Source organism: Hemitrygon akajei, chromosome 7, assembly GCF_048418815.1.
Source record: "Hemitrygon akajei chromosome 7, sHemAka1.3, whole genome shotgun sequence".
Taxonomy (NCBI): Eukaryota; Metazoa; Chordata; class Chondrichthyes; order Myliobatiformes; family Dasyatidae; genus Hemitrygon; species Hemitrygon akajei.
This window is the reverse complement of record NC_133130.1, coordinates 147,110,213-147,127,799: the sequence shown is the minus strand read 5'-3', so window position 1 is coordinate 147,127,799 and position 17,587 is coordinate 147,110,213. Positions and strand designations below refer to the sequence as shown.

General features: G+C 39.1%; 1 protein-coding gene across 2 annotated transcripts in view; it reads right to left on the bottom strand.

Annotated features, from left to right (window-relative positions):
* Nucleotides 1-17,587, bottom strand: part of abca2 (ATP-binding cassette, sub-family A (ABC1), member 2) — a 519,276-nt gene that overhangs the window by 161,323 nt on the left and 340,366 nt on the right. For both annotated transcript variants that reach the window (XM_073052214.1, XM_073052215.1), the window contains exons 15-16: nucleotides 11,648-11,750; nucleotides 6,243-6,357 (exon numbers count right to left, since the gene is read on the bottom strand). In XM_073052214.1, the coding sequence (XP_072908315.1) occupies nucleotides 6,243-6,357; nucleotides 11,648-11,750 (218 nt within the window). The remainder of the gene's footprint in view (nucleotides 1-6,242; nucleotides 6,358-11,647; nucleotides 11,751-17,587) is intronic.

The following is a 17,587-nucleotide window of genomic DNA, read 5'->3' as shown; positions in this document are numbered from 1 at the left end:
ACAGATCAATCAAACACCAAATGAGAATGATGGGAGATTATGATCCTGAATCTGGCAGTGACCCAAAATTTGTCTTTTCTCCTTCCCACTTGCTGTTTTCATTCCTGTGTTCAACTTTCATGTTTTATTTCTTGTCATTTATGACAGGTGAACATTACGTGGGGAACAGCATGGTGGCGTATCAATCAGTGCTGCTTCACAGCTCCAAGGAACTGGGTTCGATTCCAACATCAGATGCTGTCAGTGTGGAGTTTAGACGTTCTTCCTGTGACTACATGTGTTCCCTCCAGGTGCTCCTGTTTCTTCCCACATCCCAAAGACATGTCGGTTTAGTACTGTAAATTACCCATTAGTATAGACAACAGTGTAATCCTAAAAGTGATGTTAGTACGCTACATAGGACAAGCATGAGTGGGGGAAAAATACTGTTGGAATTGCTCTGCTGAATACCAGTACAGACTGGATGGGCTGACTGGCCCTTGTGTGTTATTATAGAATTGTACTTTCTGTGTGGTTCTGTTTACATTAAAGCAAATATATTTCCTAGTCTGCTGCCCTCCATATAACCTATTGGTAACGTACCACAAATCCTGAAATTTATTACCAGCAATGAAGAACATGAAAAAGGACAAAGCTTATAACTATTGGTAAGCACATTCAATAAGTTGGCACAGAGAAGAAAAGTCTCCACTTTGCTGTGTACCTCTATGAGCTATGATTTAAATTCTCTAGAAGTGAGAGAGTAGGGCATAACTTAGTCTATGACTAATCCAGTTGCGATAGTAGAATATAGCAAATCAATAAAGAGGTTTGCTTTGGATTCCCAGCATCTGCAGACTTCCTCGTATTTACCCTAAAAAGACTGTTCTCCCAGTAAGTTCATAATGCAGCATGGAAGACAGAGATATTTCATGTACTCCCTCTGGGATAAAGATGAGTACGAAGGGATGATATAGTGGTGGGGGATGTGGAGGTGTGGAGAAAGAAAGAAACCCAGACCAAACCGAATTATAAAAATAACCTCTTCCCTACCTCTTGTTAAGGAACATATTCAAGGCAGAACATATGTCACTTTGATTTGCAGTTGATGGAGAACGTGTTGTGAGATAGCTGGATGATGGTGGCAGATCTACATTTTGATGTATTAATAACACATTAATTTCGCTACACCACCACCAAAAATAATAATAGACCATATGATGCAGGTGCAGAATTAGGCCACTTGGCCTAACAAGTCTACCCCACCATTTCATCATGACTCATCCATTTCACCTCTCAGCCCCAATCTTCTGCCTGCCCTCCTTATCCCTTCACAACCTAACTAACCAGGAATCTATCCAGAAGTTACTGAAAAATTAAACGACATTTCAAGTATATTTTCCATTTTGTGCAGATACTAACCAATACAGTGCAACTTGCAATGAACAGTATTTATATTTCCTTGGAGTTAATTTATATATCTAGCTGGCATACAGATGTAGGCTGGTTGACTCAGTATGAAGAGAAACACAAATCTTCTGGACTAGTGCACTACTGTAGCAAGAATGATACAAGTCTGTATCTGTAGCTAAGAATGAATTAACTCATAATGCTTGAATTTAAAGTTTAACTCCCTTTCAGTATATACTACTAAAGTGTTGTTATTACCATAATACTTTTGAATTGTATCATTTAATTTAATATTTCAGGTTCATTATGATAGTATGTTGTACCCATTTTAACTTGCTGTTATATCTCAGGTAGAGATTGCATATGCTTTTAAACTAATGATTCAATTTTTAATGTGCAGCACATCAGTTCTGCAGAGCATGACTACAAGGCTCTCACTTGCAAAAAATATGCTTTTTCATTGTTAATTTGTATGTCTATTTAAAGTAAATTTCCGATGATTAAACTAAATGAACCATTCCATGTTGATTACAGGGACTATGTTTTTCAATAATGGCATTGTCAACATTAAACTGAGATAATGTTTATTAATAAAATAGTTTGTTTTTATAGCTATCATTGTGTAATAAACTAGTTATTGAAGTAAAGATTAAAAAAATGAATAAATGTCCCATGATATTAAATGATAATTAAGCATACGTGACTCTGCAACTCTAAGTGTGTCTACGCTGTGGCCCACTTTTTAATTCTGTGACTTTCTTGATTTAGCCCAAATGGCTCACAGGTATGTTTCTTGTGCTCAAGATTTTACAACAAGCCTCTCTGCATCTTGGTTTCTTTTTTGTCTCCACTTTCAGTATCATTGCATACCTCATAAACAGATATCCTATGACCTACTCCATTTCTACTCTAATGTATACACCAAGCAGTAAATTGGTCCCAATACACAGCAGGGGCTATCAGTACTGGTTGAAGGTTACTTTTATAAGAAAATGGCAAATGCTAGAAAGGAATGAAGGGGCACGATACAGTGCACAGGGATAAACTTAGCAGAAGTGCCAGGAACCAAATGACCCAGATTTCAGATAACTGGTGTAAAACAAACACACACACACACACACACGGAATAACTGTGTAAAAGTCTTCAGCACAAAGTACATAGCTAGCTTGCCTTAGACATTTGCACAGTATTGCAGCAATTTTATGTATTACATTGTACTGCTGCCACAAAAAAAACAAATTTCCTGACATGTGAGAATGATGATAAACCTGATTCTGAACTTGAGTGTTGTGAAGTGAGAGTGAGAAAGGAGTATGGACAGGTGAATCCTGGTTGGGAAAAGGGGGAAGGGTAGGGAGCGGGAAGCACCAGAGAGACTCTGTAATGATCAATAAACTAATTGTTTGGAATCAAATGACCTTGATTTTATCTGCACCCTTGCAACCCCCGCCCCGGCACTTATTCTCTGCCACCTGTCCCACACCCCTCCCGCAGTGCTCTATCCTCACCATTCCCAGCATCCTCTGCTCCCGACAGATTTACAAATTTGCACTCCGCTCCACGTTGACAAATACACTACTGTGCAAAGGTCTTAGATATATAGATATTAATAGAAATGATCATTTATTTAGCATTTGTCTGTTTTTTTTTAAAAAGAATGAGGCGAGTTACCAGCTCAGTGCTCAATCCAGCGCCAATAGAAAGCGTGCATGGAGCTGGCCAGATTCGAACCCGGGAACACTTGTCTCAAAGTGCAGTGCAGATGCCACTACACCACTGGCCAGCTTCAGTGAAGGCAATGAGAGCAGATTTAATAGTAGCATTGGGAAGAGTTTGTAGCAAAAGTGAAGAACAAATTTGTACTGCTTCCTGCCATCCCTAGATAAAATAACACACTGTGACATGGTGAAGTGTATTTGGTTCTGGAAAAGAACCCAAGATGGGATAAGGGCCAGCAAGGAATGAAGAACCAAAGAGAGACATCAACAGTGGAGTTCATTATCATTCCTTCTGTTATGACATCTAAGTTGACGGATCAGATGTATTAGTTAGAAGTTTAAGAGGGAATAGAGCAGCTTAAGGATTGAGGAGTGCCATGTTGCCTCGATTTGGCTGAAGGCTGAAGTTGAAAATTAGTAGCACACACACTGATGATTTTTAAAAAAAGCAAAGAACACTGAAGGAACTCAATGGGTCAAGCAGCAATTGAAAATGAAAAACAAATGAAGGTAGACATTTTGAGTCAGGACCCTGCATCAGACCTGAGTTCAAAGGAGAAACAGGCAGGTAGGTGATAGGCAAGAGATTGTGAGGGTGGGGTGTGGATAGTTAACAATGGCCAGATGGAACCGTAAGGAAGGCAATGGGGGCAAGAGAACAGGAAAGGTGAACAAACTCATGTGGCAGGTGGGTCTTTGTGACAACACCAGGGGAGTGGTTTACCTGAAACTGGAAAATTGGTTGTTCACATTATTGGGCTGTAAGTTAGCCAAACTGAATATGAGATGGTGTTGGGTTGAATTGTTCTACGATCTTGGCAATTTACTTGCAAACATTTCACCACAATATGAAGAGACATCATCAGTGCACTGTTAATTGTGGTGTCCTCCAAATGCTTGGCCTTTATATACAGCAATCGGCTGATTGGTTGTCATTTCAGAAAGTCAATTGTGACTTAAGGATTAAATCTTATTGCTGATTGGTTGTGTGGTATACTCCATGCATTGTGGTCAAGAATTTTGCTCGTGTTAGCTCATAAATAGGATTCAGCTTTATATGTTTATGAGCCAACAAGGGCAAAATTCCAGACCACAGTGCATGAGGTTCGCCACACAACCAATCAGCGACAGGATTTCCTACTCAAGTCCTAATCGAGTTTCCGAAATGACAACCAATCAGTTGCCAAGCATTCGGAGGACACACCACAATTAACAGCACACTGGTGATGTCTCCTCATATGGTGACGAAACGTTTGCAAGTAAATTGCCAAGATCAGAGAACAACTCAACCCAACCATCAACAACCCGAATTGCACATTTTCCAAATTGTTCCTAATGAGATGTTGTCTTCTAATTTTTATTTGGCCTAACAGTAGCAATAGAGGGAAAAAAAACAGATGGACAGGTTATCATGGGAGTGTCAAGGAGTGTTACAACAGTACAACATCGTAAGAAATAGGAGTAGCAATAGCCTGCTCCATCAGTCAATAGGATCACAGCTGCTGTGGTCATGAACTCAATTCCACCTACCTGCCTTTTCTCTACAGCCCTTAATTTCCCTATTATGTGAAATCTAACTGTATCTTAAATAAATTCAGTGAGGCAGATTCTACTGTTTCCTTTGGCAGAGAATGCAACTGGAATCTCAAGATTTATTGAGAGAAGTGATGAATGGATGTCTGAGCAAATAGACATCAAGGGTTTTGCAATCTTGTGCAAAAGAACAAACCACAGCCTATCAGGCAGCATCTGTGGAGGCAGAGGGGTAGTTGATACTTCAAGTCTTGATGCAGCATCCTGACTCGAAAGGTTGAAAATATTCCCACCTCCACCCCTTGGTTCAAACTCATCGAGAAGAACAGGAACAAGATGAATTTGACTGATCAGGGGGCAAAATATATGGGTGATGACTTTGGAACAAATTGAATAAGTGTAAATCTTTAACAAAGCATATTAAAATTTAGAGCATTTGACCAACCATGATCTTACTGCATGGTCGAGCAAGCGCAAGGTATCAAGAAACCTACTTCTGCTTCTAATTTCTATGTGTGTTTGACTTAAAAATGATTACAGATATCATTTAAAGCCAATTTGAAATGTACTTTATAAAGTATGAACCCTTGAATCAAATATTAATTTGACGAAGCATCAGCAAAAGCTTCAGGAGTGAAGAACTTCTTGTTTCTAATCTGTAAGTTGCCCAGTTGTACACAGCTCTGAGCAAAAAAATATTGGGGGTAAATGTTGGTGCAAAATAGCAAGAATGTAAAATTCAAGTCAAATACAGTGTATTCTCAGGCAGCGCACTGGGATAGAGTAATACTTGGTTCCACTGCAATTTTGAGGGCTCTGAAGTGGCTGTTGAAGCCAGATGTACACTCTTCCACAGATGGTGCGGGATGGGGAAGGGGCCGTTGGTGAGGTGTTACAATCTTTCCACCAATCATACTGGGTTTTAATGTAGTCTGAATACATGGACTTGAAGCTCTTACTTCCACTCTGAATTCTTCATTTCCATTGCCAAGAACTCCCAAGAGGCAATGGTAGAAATGCATTACTTGAGGGAGACTCTGGTCACATTCTTGAACTGGTTTGTTTTTGCTCACTTCATAATTCCTATCCATGACAGAGCCTGAAATGGGGTTTCTTTTCAGGAGTCTGGTGTAAGTCAGACAAAGGACACAGTCTGCCCAATGTAGTGGGCTGAATGTATCATAACGTACTGGCCCAGGAGAAGATGCTGTCATTGATTTGTTTATTCCTCCAGGGAACTAGAAGGATTGCTGGATTGTTTCCAGTGCTTTGAGGAGATACTATATTTGCAATACTTTTCTTTGGCTGGTATTCTCCCAATGCATTTGGCATTATCAAGTGTCTGATATCAACCATCCTAAAAGTTAAAGTAGGTTTAATAGTGAACAGTTAGAAATTGTCTGTTATAGAGCTATTGTATGAGGAATGTGTAATAAATTGTACTTCTTCTAAGCGCTCATTTTAAATCAATTCCAAATTCCTTTTGAGAGGAAAGGTCTGGTGTGATGTTGTAGTCCATTGAGTAAGCTCAGAAGTAATCAATAAGTACTCCTCAAGAGTAATCAATAAAAGATTTTCACCTGATTGTCATCAAGCCTCACCTCTTTCAGCCTGTGTTCTTTCTCAGCAACAATGTGCTGAATCATCATGGCCACCGAGTACACCCACGATATAACCATGCAGAGCGGCATCATGTGCTCAATCACAAATAGAAAGCTGGAGAAAAAGGGAACACAATCTTTTTCACTTGACAACCATTGCAAAACAAAAGTTGTGACAGGTTTTTAATGAGCAGAACGAAAATTAATTGTCAATCAATATTTGTACATAACATTGGAGAGGAGGCGCCAGCCATCTTGTCTTCATAGCCTTCTTCACCATTGATCAAGACCATAACTAATATTCAACCTTATCATTATATTCCACCACTACTCCCATATTCCTCGATTCCTTTTCTCTGAGTGAATGTCTAATTTAGAAATATAGCACTGTCAGGATGCGCAATGTGCTGTAAAATAAAAGCGAGTGGATTTAAAAGTAATAATCTAGGGGGGCAGAGGGAAGACAGTTCTGTTCTTTCATCTGAAAGAAAGCCCAGCTGTGACTGTGGAAAGTTGGAAGGTCGATAGCCTGCTAATAGAATATCAGCTGTATATTAAAAATCTTTGTTTGAATGGACACAGTGACCAAGCTTCCACAGTTCTCTGGGGTAAAGAATTCCCAAGGTGTATTATCTTGTCCTCCTCCTCTGCCTCCTAAGTAACCCAAAGCTCAATCTAAAACCATAGGCACCTGAACCTAGGGATACATCCTCCCTGTATCTCGCCTGCCAAGCACTGTTAAGAATATTGTAAGTTTCAGAGACCTCTCAGTCTTCTGAACTGTCAAGATTACAGTCCCAATCTAACCAATCTCTGCTCAAATATTAAACTTGCCATCCATGGAAGCAATCTTTGAATCTTCGGTACATTTTCTCCATGGTAAGTCACACATTGAATATCTTAGGAACAGCTTCCTCCTCTCTGCCATCAGATTACTGAATGGCCAGTAAACCCATATACACTACTTCACTATTTTTTAAAAATCTCTTTGTACTACTTGTTTAAATATATATATACACACATATTTTATATATTATATATATTTGGGTAGAGTTGATCTCCGATCTTGGCAATTTACTTGCAACCGTTTCATCACTATGTGAGAGGACATCATCAGTAAATGGTTGACTATGGTGTGTCCTCCGAATGCTCTATATACATATACATACACACACACATACACACACAGATGCAAGTTTGTGAACCCTTTGCAATTGCCTGGTTTTCTGCATTAATTACTCATAAAATGCGGTTTGATCATCTAAGTAACAATAATACACAAACACAATTTGCCTAAAGTAATAACACACAAACAATTGAACTTTTCATGTCTTTATTGAACACATTGTTAAATCAGTCACAGCCCAGCCCAGAAAAAGAATTTGAAACCTTGTACTTAATAGCTGGTAGAACCTACTTTAGCAGCTATAACCTCCACCAAACATTTCCCGTAGCTGCTGATCAGACTTGCACAAAGCCGAGGAGGAATTTTAGACCATTCTTTCATACAAGACTGCTTCAGTTCATCAATATGCAAGGGATACCTTGCATGAATAGCCCTCATAAGGTCATGTCACATTATCTCAATTGGGTTAAGATCTGCACTCTAATTTGGCCATTCGAAAGTGGAAATAGTCTTCCTTTTAAACCATTCAACAGTGGTTTCAAGACAGAGACGTAACTTAAAGATTTTTACTCCTCGTGTATGTGAAGGATATAAGAAATGGTCAATTCATTCTGTGGTTAATTTACTGTTGGGTTTTGGATCATTGCCTTGTTTCATCATGCAACTTCTATCAAGCTTCCGGTGATGGACCGCTACCGTGACATTCTCCTGTAAAATGCCTTGATACAGCTTGGAATTCATTGTTCCCTCAATGAATGCAAGCTGTCCAGGCCCTGAGGCAGCAAAGGAGACCAAGCCACGATGCTCCTTCAACCATACTTCACAGTTATTGTGAGGTTTTGGTGTTGATGTGCAGTGCTCTTTTCCCCCCAGACATAGCATTGTCCATTTCTACCAAAAAGTTCAACTTTTGTCTCATCCATCCACAAAGCACTGTCCCAGAAGCATTATGGAACATCAAGGTCATCTAGGTAAACTTGAGACATGTAGCAATGTTTTTTTTTTTGAAGAGCAGTGGTTTCCTCCGTGGTATCCTTCCATGAACACCATCCTTGTTCAGTGTTTTTCTTATAGTGGGCACATGAACAGAGACTTCAGCAAGTTCTTGAGATTTCTGCAGGTCTTCTGCTATTATGCTTCATTTTTTTTCACCTCCTTCTGCATTGCGCATTGTGCATTTGGTGTGATATCTGCAATTCACCCACTCTTCTGGAAAGTAGCAACAGTATTGAACTTCCTCCATTTGTAGACAATTTCTCTTACTGTAGACTGGTGAACACTTGGGTCTTTAGAAATGCTTCCGTGGCCTTTTCCAGCTTCATGCATCCCTACAATTCTCCTGTTAAGGTCCTCTGAAAGTTGTTTTAATCATGGCATAGTGTACATGAACAGTTCTTTCTTGAGAAGAGCAGGCTCTGTCAATAACCTAACTTTGTGTGTCTCTTTTATTGGGCAAGGCACCCCTACAACTCACACCTCTAATCTCATCTCATTGATTGGAACACCTGACTCCAACTAGCTTTTGTAGAAGGCATTACCCCAGAGGTTCACATACTTTTATGAAACTAGAATATGATTGTTTAAATAGTGTACACTGCATTGACGAGAAGTAGTATAATTGTTCATGTGTTATTAGTTTAGGCAGATTGTGTTTGTCCATTATTGTGTCTCAGATGAAGATCAGACCACATTTTATGAGTAATTAATGCAGAAAACCAGATAATTGCAAAGGGTTCACAAGCTTTTTTCTTGTAACGGTTTATTTATATTTCTTATTGTAATTTATAGCTTTTTTTTTTACACACATACTGCTGCCATAAAACGAATTTCATAACATATGCCAGAAATATTAAAGCCGATTCTAGACTTCATAATTTTGATAGGTAAACAAACACTACAGACATTACTCACTATATTACTTATCCTTTTGTATATTGTATCTACCAACGTGTAGAAGCAACAAATATTTCAGAATTATAAGGATAGTAACGGGCTATTTTAATGAATCTGATAAAAATTCACTTTACTGTGTCTGCCAATGACTTGAAAGTTGGGAGGGGCAAATAGTTTACTTAATTGTGACCTACAGCTGATATACTATTAGCAGGCTATCAGCCTTCCAACTCTCCCCTACCACAGCTGGGCTTTCTTTCAGATGAAAGAGCAGAACTGTATTCCGTGTGCCCTTCTCAAATGATTACTTTTAAATCCACTCACTCTTATTTTACACCAGATTGCACATCCTGACAGTGCTATATATCTAAATTAGACAATCACTCAGATAGGGCATAGGCAAGACTCACTTGCCTGAATGAAGACAGAGTTGTAATTACGATTAGCAATTGGATTCACTGCATGATGATACAGCTTAAAATTGTTCTTTGGGGTCTCACATGCTGTGCGGTTTATTTAAATTGTACCGTTAGGAGGTTTCAATGATAGATGAAATTGAATTAAGGTAAAAAAAAATTCCCTACTTGAGGCTTTCTCAACTTGGTTCCAAGAGATATTTATAATCAGGAGCTCAAAGCCAGGAAGAATTCCCTCCTCTAGTCTTTCTATCAGAAATATCACATCTTAGAAGAAACTGAAAGAAACAACTCCCCTCTATATGCATCACCGTCTGGTATGAAGGGGCCACTGCACAGAATTGGAAAAAACTGCTTGAAAGTTGTAAACTCAGCCAGCTCCATCATGGGCACTAGCTTCCCCAGCATTGAGGACACCTTCGAAAGGTGATGCCTTGAACAGGCGGCATCCATCATTAAGGACCCCCCATCTCCCTGAACCTGCCCTCTTCTCATTGCTACTTTTGAGGAGAAGGTATAGGAGCTAGAAGACACACACTCAACATTTCAGGAACAGCATCTTCTCCTCTGCCATCAGATTTCTGAATGGATAACGAACCATCGAACAATACTGCACCATTTCTTCCCTCTAGTTTTGCATTACTTAATTCAACTATATATATTTCTTATTGTAATTTATGGTTTATTATTAATGTGGGTTACAATGTACTGCTGCCACAAAGCAACAAATTTCACTACATATGCCAGTGATACTAAACCAGATTCTTAATCAGCTGTGCTGCCAAAACTAACTTGTTGTGCTCTCTGTAGAAATCAATGGCATTAACCAAGTTTTTGCTTCTGATCTCTGCAAAAGTCTGATTCAAGTTCATGAAACAACTTTACCTGTGCAGTGAGGATGGATATGCAGGCACTGTAAAACATCACAAGATTCTGGGGCTTTGTGCCACTCAGCATTTAGTGTTAGAAAATCATGATCTAATCGTCAACATCCCCCAGAACTTGACTCATATCTGTTGTAAATACTACTTAACCACTGTGTTAACATCCTGTTAATGAGAGGCTTATGTCAGAAAATGGCATATCATTGTGAATGTTCAGGAAAGAAACAGTAATCTCACTCCAGAAGGTGGTAAGTATTTCCCAGAGGTCCATCAAATTGAAAACAAGGGGGAAAAAAACCTCCTCTAATTTTATTCTGATTTTCCTTTCATTGTCTTTATTTTTCTTTCTTCTAAACTGCATCTCACACTATTTTGTCCTTCATCCTCAACTCTCTTTGGTTGGTGAGATAAACTATTTGTCCAGTTCTTTATGTGACCATCCCTTTGTCTCCACAGATGCTATCTGACTTGCTGAGTTCCTCCAGCAGTTTGTTTTTGCTTCTTTGATCTTCTTGCATTTCCAAAAAGTTGAAGAAATGCAACTCACATCATAGACTGTGAACAGACTATTGAGCCCTTCCTTACAACTTGGTATTCATTTAAAAAACTCTCTTGTATATTGGCCTACTTCTGCTCCTATATCTTATAGTCATCCGTATAAGTAGGGCAAATACTTCCCTCAAAAAGCATTGGCTTTGAACAAGATTTTCAAAAAGTATTAATTATATGCAGAAAACTCACGAAGAGCAAAATAATTAACTCATTCAGAATTTTTTAATGCCCATTCTGAAATCAGATGGCAGAGGGGGAAGAAGCTGTTCCTGAATCGTTGAGTGTGTGCCTTCAGAATCCTGTACCTTTGTACCTTCTTCCTGATGGTAGCAATGAGAAGAGGGCACATCCTGGGTGATGGGAGGGAGGGGTATTCTTAATGATGGAACCCACCCACCTAGTTTTTTTTCCCTTCATTTTTTTCTTTACCTATCCTTTCACATCGATCATGAAAACTGCTCAAATTATAGTTAACCATCTGAACTATTCTAATTTATATTATTCCATTGTCTCAAATATTGTACGCATACTTACTCATCCCTGGTGTAGCAGGGGTAGGGGAACATCTGAACATAGTTTCCAGGCTCTACCACATCATGACCCACAAATGTATTGATAATGGCCCGTTCCATCATATCTGTAATAGAAGAAATAGGCTACATTAATCTTAAAATAACATCATTCCATATTAGTTGACACTTGCATGAAGGGCATACTGTAGATAGAAATGATTGAATGTTCATTGGAATATTTTACGTGAAATATATGCTCAACTATAATACAGAAGCAGAATTAGAACATTAAAACCTAGAGTTTATTCTGACATTCCATAATAGCTGAATTTTTGCCCAAATCCATCTCCCACCTTCTGCTCATAACCTTAAACCCTTTACCAAGCAAGAAGCTCTGTATCTCTGCCTCAAGTACCTCTAATGTCTTGGCTTCCATAGTCCCTGCAGCAATGAATTCCACAGATTCATGACCCTCTGGCTGAAGAAATTCCTTTCCTCAGTTTTAAAGCAACAGGAACATCCCTTTGTTCTGATGTTGTTCCCTTCAGTCCTCGACTCTCCTACTAATAGCAGCATCTTCTGCATGTTCACTCTTTCCAGACCTTTCAATATCCAGTAGGTTTTAATCAATCCTCCCCCCTCCCCCCACATTCTTCTGAACTGCATTGAGTAAAGACCCTGAGCCTTCAAACGCTCCTCATATCCTGGGATAATTCTTGTGAACCTACTCTGGACCCTCTCCAGGGTTAGTACATCTTTCCTTAGACATGGGCTTCACAATATTCCAAATGAGGTCTTATGTCTTATAAAACCTCAGTAGTATATACTTGCTTTTATATGCTAATCTTGTCAGAATAAATGTAATCATTGCATTTGCTGCCTTTACTACCAACTTAATTTCCAATAAAATTAATACCTAAAAATACAATTTATACAGATGACAATAAGACCTTAAGATATAGGAGCAGAAGTAGGCCATTTGGCCCATCGAGTCTGCTCCACCATTCAATCAGGGGCTGATCCAATTTTTCCAGTCATCCCCACTCCCCTGCCTTCTCCCCATACCCTTTGATACCCTGGCTAATCAAGAAACTACCTATCTCTGCCTTAAATACACCCAATGACTTGGCCTCCACAGCCACTCATGGCAACACATTCCACAGATTTACCACCCTCTGACTAAAGTAATTTCTCCTCATCTCTGTTCTAAATGGACGTCCTTCAATCCTGAAAGTCATGCCCTCTTCTCTTAGACTCCCCTACCACGGGAAATAACTTTGCCATATGTAATCTGTTCAGGTCTCTTAACATTTGGAATATTTCTATGAGATTCCACCTCATTTTCCTGAACTCCAGAGATACAGCCCAAGAGCTACCAGATGTTCCTCATATGGTAACCCTTTAATTCCGGGAATCATTCTCCTGAAGCGTCCCTGAACCCTTTCAAATGTCAGTATATCCTTTCTAAAATAAGGAGCCCAAAACTGTCCACAATACTCCAAGATGTAAAATTGTTGGCTTATATGGAAACAATGCAAAGTTTTATAGTTGCACAAGGATAAAGCAAGTTTCCCAGAAGCATTAAGAAACCACAGTTTCACTTTAATATGTTCAGACAAGAGAGTTATCATATATTCAAGATAAGAGGGAGAACTCACAGAAAAAAGGTGTACATTTGATAATAATAAGCAAGGTGTGAGGAAATGGGAAAGAGGGTTAAGATCGCAATTCCTACTGCAAATATGTCCATTACAAGTACAGTACATGATCATTATGAAGAAAAATTTGCTGTTTCAAGCTCAAATGGCCAACAATACTAAACTTCAGCTTCGTTGAAGAATTGCTCTCATACTGGGTATCAGCTAAGTCTACAACAAATATATCACATATTAACACTTACAAATTTAGTATATTGTTGGATTGGTATATTGTTATATTTGGCATATTGTTAGAGGACTCAGGAATCTGTGGAGATTTGGCGCAACATCAAAAATGTTGACAAACTTCTATAGATATGTAGTGGAGAGTATATTGACTGGCTGCATCAGAGCCTGGTATGGAAACACCAATGCCTTTGAATGGAAAATCCTACAAAATGTAGTGGATTCAGACCAGTACATCATGGGTTAAGTCTTCCCAACCATTGAACACTTGTATATGAAACGGTGTTGTAAGAAAGCAGCATCTATTATCAGAGGCCATGCCCTGTTCTTGTTGCTGCCATCAGGTAGAAGTTACAAGAGCCTCAGGACTTACACTACCAAGTTCAAAAACTACCCCTCAACTATCAGGCTCATGAATAAAAGGGGATAAGCACACTCACTTGCTCCATCATTGAAATGTTGTCGTAACCAACGATCTCATTTTCAAAGATTCGTCTCATTATTTCATGTTCTCATTATTTGTTGTTATTTATTTATATTTGCATTTGCACAATGTTGTCGTCTTCTGCACTCTAGTTGATCTTTCATTAATCCTGTTATGGTTACTCTACTGTAGGTTTGCTGAGTCTGCCCACAGGAAAATGAATCTGGGTTGCATATGGTGACATGTATGTACTTTGATAATAAATTTACTTAGAACTTAGAAGTTAGGAAAATAAAAATGATGCAGATGCAGGAAATCTAAAACAAAATCAGAAAATGCTGGAAATACTCAAAGGGTCTCACAGGATTTGTACAAATAGAAATAGTTAATGGTTCAGTTCTGGGGCACTGATGTATCTGACACAAACTTTTTCTCTGTCCACAGACACTGCCTGACTTGGAGTATTTTTATTTTTAATATTAAGGAGAGGTCACGTCAGCTTCTGGTAAGACAACAGAACAAAAACTGAAATTGCAAAAACCCACAAATAAAAATGGGAAAAGATATGGAATGACCAACAAGGAGTCTGGAAGATAAAATAACAGGAGTGGGCTCAATAGGAGAAGTGATGACACCAAACAATGGGGAGAAAAGAACAAACTGAAGAAATACAATCGAAAACATGAAAAGCTCTGTGGTCAAAGGAAATAATAGATCGGAATAAATAAATGTGAACAAAAATAGCAATGAGTGTTCAGTGCAAAGTTTCACTAAGTTTCACCAAGCAACAGACATGGTAAAATAAAATGCCATTAACCAACATAAGTTGTCACCTCGTGCTCAGAATTATAGTCAGTCAAAGGAATAAGCCCTTCAGCCCAATTGCATTTGTGCTGACATTCAAGCACCTGTCTACACATACCAGTACTTGGCCCAGGATCTGCTATTTAAGTGCCAGTCTGGATGCTTCCTAATTTGTTTGACTATACCTGTTTCTCTCACTTGCAGTGCATTGCAGATTCCAGCCAACTTCTGAGTGGAAAAGTTATATTTCAGATCCCCTGAACCTCTTACCCCTTACCCAAAGTCACCACCCTCACTATCTAAGTTATGTGATTGAAGACTCCATATCATAGAAATCCTTTAAAATTCAAGGTTGAAAATTTCTCAAGCACAAACAAACAATGACCTATCACCAGTGCCAGTTTCACACGAGGCATATAGGTTACAACATCATGTGAGGTGGAATAAGCATTTCACACATAAATGCACACAGAGCCCTTTCCCTTTACGAGAGTGCAATTTGAAGACTAAATGTCTCTGAAGGTGAGAGAAGATGACTGGTGAGGGAGACCAGCAGAAGGGAGTGGCAGCTGGTGCAGAGATAATCAGGTAAACTTGGTCAAGATGGTGGATGGATAGTCTGAGAGAAGGGTTATGGTGGAAATCATGAACAGTGTAGAGTTAAAGGAGGACACAAGGGAAATCAATAGTGCAATGCCTGTTGTTTGGTGTCACTATGCTGGCCCAGTGGTGTCCAAGTGTATCTCCAATGCACAGAAGAAATAGATTGAAAACCAGGTAATGCATATGATACACAATTGTCAATCAGGATATTGATAATGTTCTGTACTATAGTGAACAAATTATTGCGTGCATGGCAATTTTTCTGGCACACCATTCACTTCTTTCAATTTTACAACAATTATGCCACAAATGATAGACTGAAAATGTAATGAGTATGTGGAAGTATTTACATTCTGCAAAAAAAATTGTCCCAGTTATATCAAAAATTGCCCATAAACAGCATTCCAAATAAATGGTAGTATGCTTACACATATAAAACAGTGACAGTTTTGTGGTTTGAAAAGGACTGAAGCTCAATCAAAGGTAGAAGAAGGGTTTCTTTTTCCTTTCCCCTATCATAAATTGAACAGGCTACTTCTTGATTAAAAAGCCACACCACATGTTCTGTGGACCCACTGTTAAATTTTGTCATTTCAAAACATTAAACTAATTCAATGGAAGACATTCAGGGAATGTGGGTCTAACTTCATGTTTAAGCAAGGCATGCACATATCACATCATTGCGTGATGTGTATACAATTAAAGTACTTTTACATACAGTGGCATGCAAAAGTTTGGGCACCCCGGTCAAAATTTCTGTTACTGTTGTAAAGGGGGCTTCTTTATCTTTGTTACTGCGTATGTTAATCAAAATGGCTTCTTTGTTTTGTTAAAAGTAGGAATGCTTCTTTGTTGCGAGAGAGTGCTGGAAGCTTGTTTGGGTTCAAATTTACTGATAACGAGAATTGTATTCCTTTGTTAACCAATTGGGATTAATGTTGTTCTTTCTTCTGAGTCTGTAAGCGATTGTTGGCGGGCTTTTGGGGAGATTGGCGCGAGGGGGTGAGAGAGAGAGGACACGATGCTGTAAACTGGGTGAGGAATGGACCCCAAGTGGGGGTCCGAAGCCAGGAGGTACCCTAAGGAGAGGAGATGAAGATAGATGTGCTTGGTTAACCACTTCGGGTGGTCCTGAGCTGCGAGTCGAGGAGTTCAGAGGGGATCAAATGGTGGCCAGAAGATTTCAGTAATTGAGCTCCAACGGTTGTGCACGAAGTGGTTTGGACTTTGATAAGTTTGGCGCCTTTTCTTTGTTTTCTTTTCCTTCATATATACTGTATCGTTATTAATCACTTAGTTATAGTAATCTTTATAAATTGTAATCATTTAATCACATTTGGTGTCCTGTCTGTTTTTTGGCGAGGCGGGGACATCACACAGCATCCACACCAGCTGATTACCCAGTTTGGCGGGGCCAAAGGCTGCTCCCCCTAGATGAGAACGAGCTGAGTGAGCCTGAGGCGACCCAGGGGGGTGCACTGTGAATAGCTAAGTGAGAAAAAGTTGACCTGATTTCCAAAAGGCATAAAGTTAAAGATGACACATTTCTTTAATATTTTAAGCAAGATTACTTTCTTATTTCTATCTTTTACAGTTTCAAAATACCAAAAAAAGGAAAAGGGCCTGAAATGGGCACCTTGCATGGTCAGTACTTAGTAACACTCCCTTTGGCAAGTATCACAGCTTGTAAACGCTTTCTGTAGCCAGCTAAGTCTTTCAATTCTTGTTTGGGGGATTTTCACCCATTCTTCCTTGCAAAAGGCTTCTAGTTTTCTGAGATTCTTGGGCTATTTGCATGTGGTCTCTTTTGTGGTCTAAGATTTTTGATGATCTTTAAGTTGGGGGATTGCGAGAGCCATGGTAAAACCTTCAGTTGCCACTCTTGAGGTAGTCCATTGCAGATTTTGAGGTGTGTTTAAGATAATTATCCTGTTGTAGATGCCATCCTCTTTTCATCTTCAACTTTTTTTTTTCCACAGACGGTGTTATCTTTGCTTCCAGAATTTGCTGGTATTTAATTGAATTCATTCTTCCCTCTACCAGTGAAGTGTTTCCCGTGCCACTGGCTGCAACACAAGCCCAAAGCATGATCGATCCACCCCTGTGCTTAACAGTTGAAGAGGAGTTCTCTTCATGAAATTCTGCACCCTTTTTTCTCCAAACATACCTTTGATCATTGAGGCCAAAAAGTTCTATTTTAACTTCATAGTCCACAGGACTTGTTTCCAAAATGCATCAGGCTTGTTTA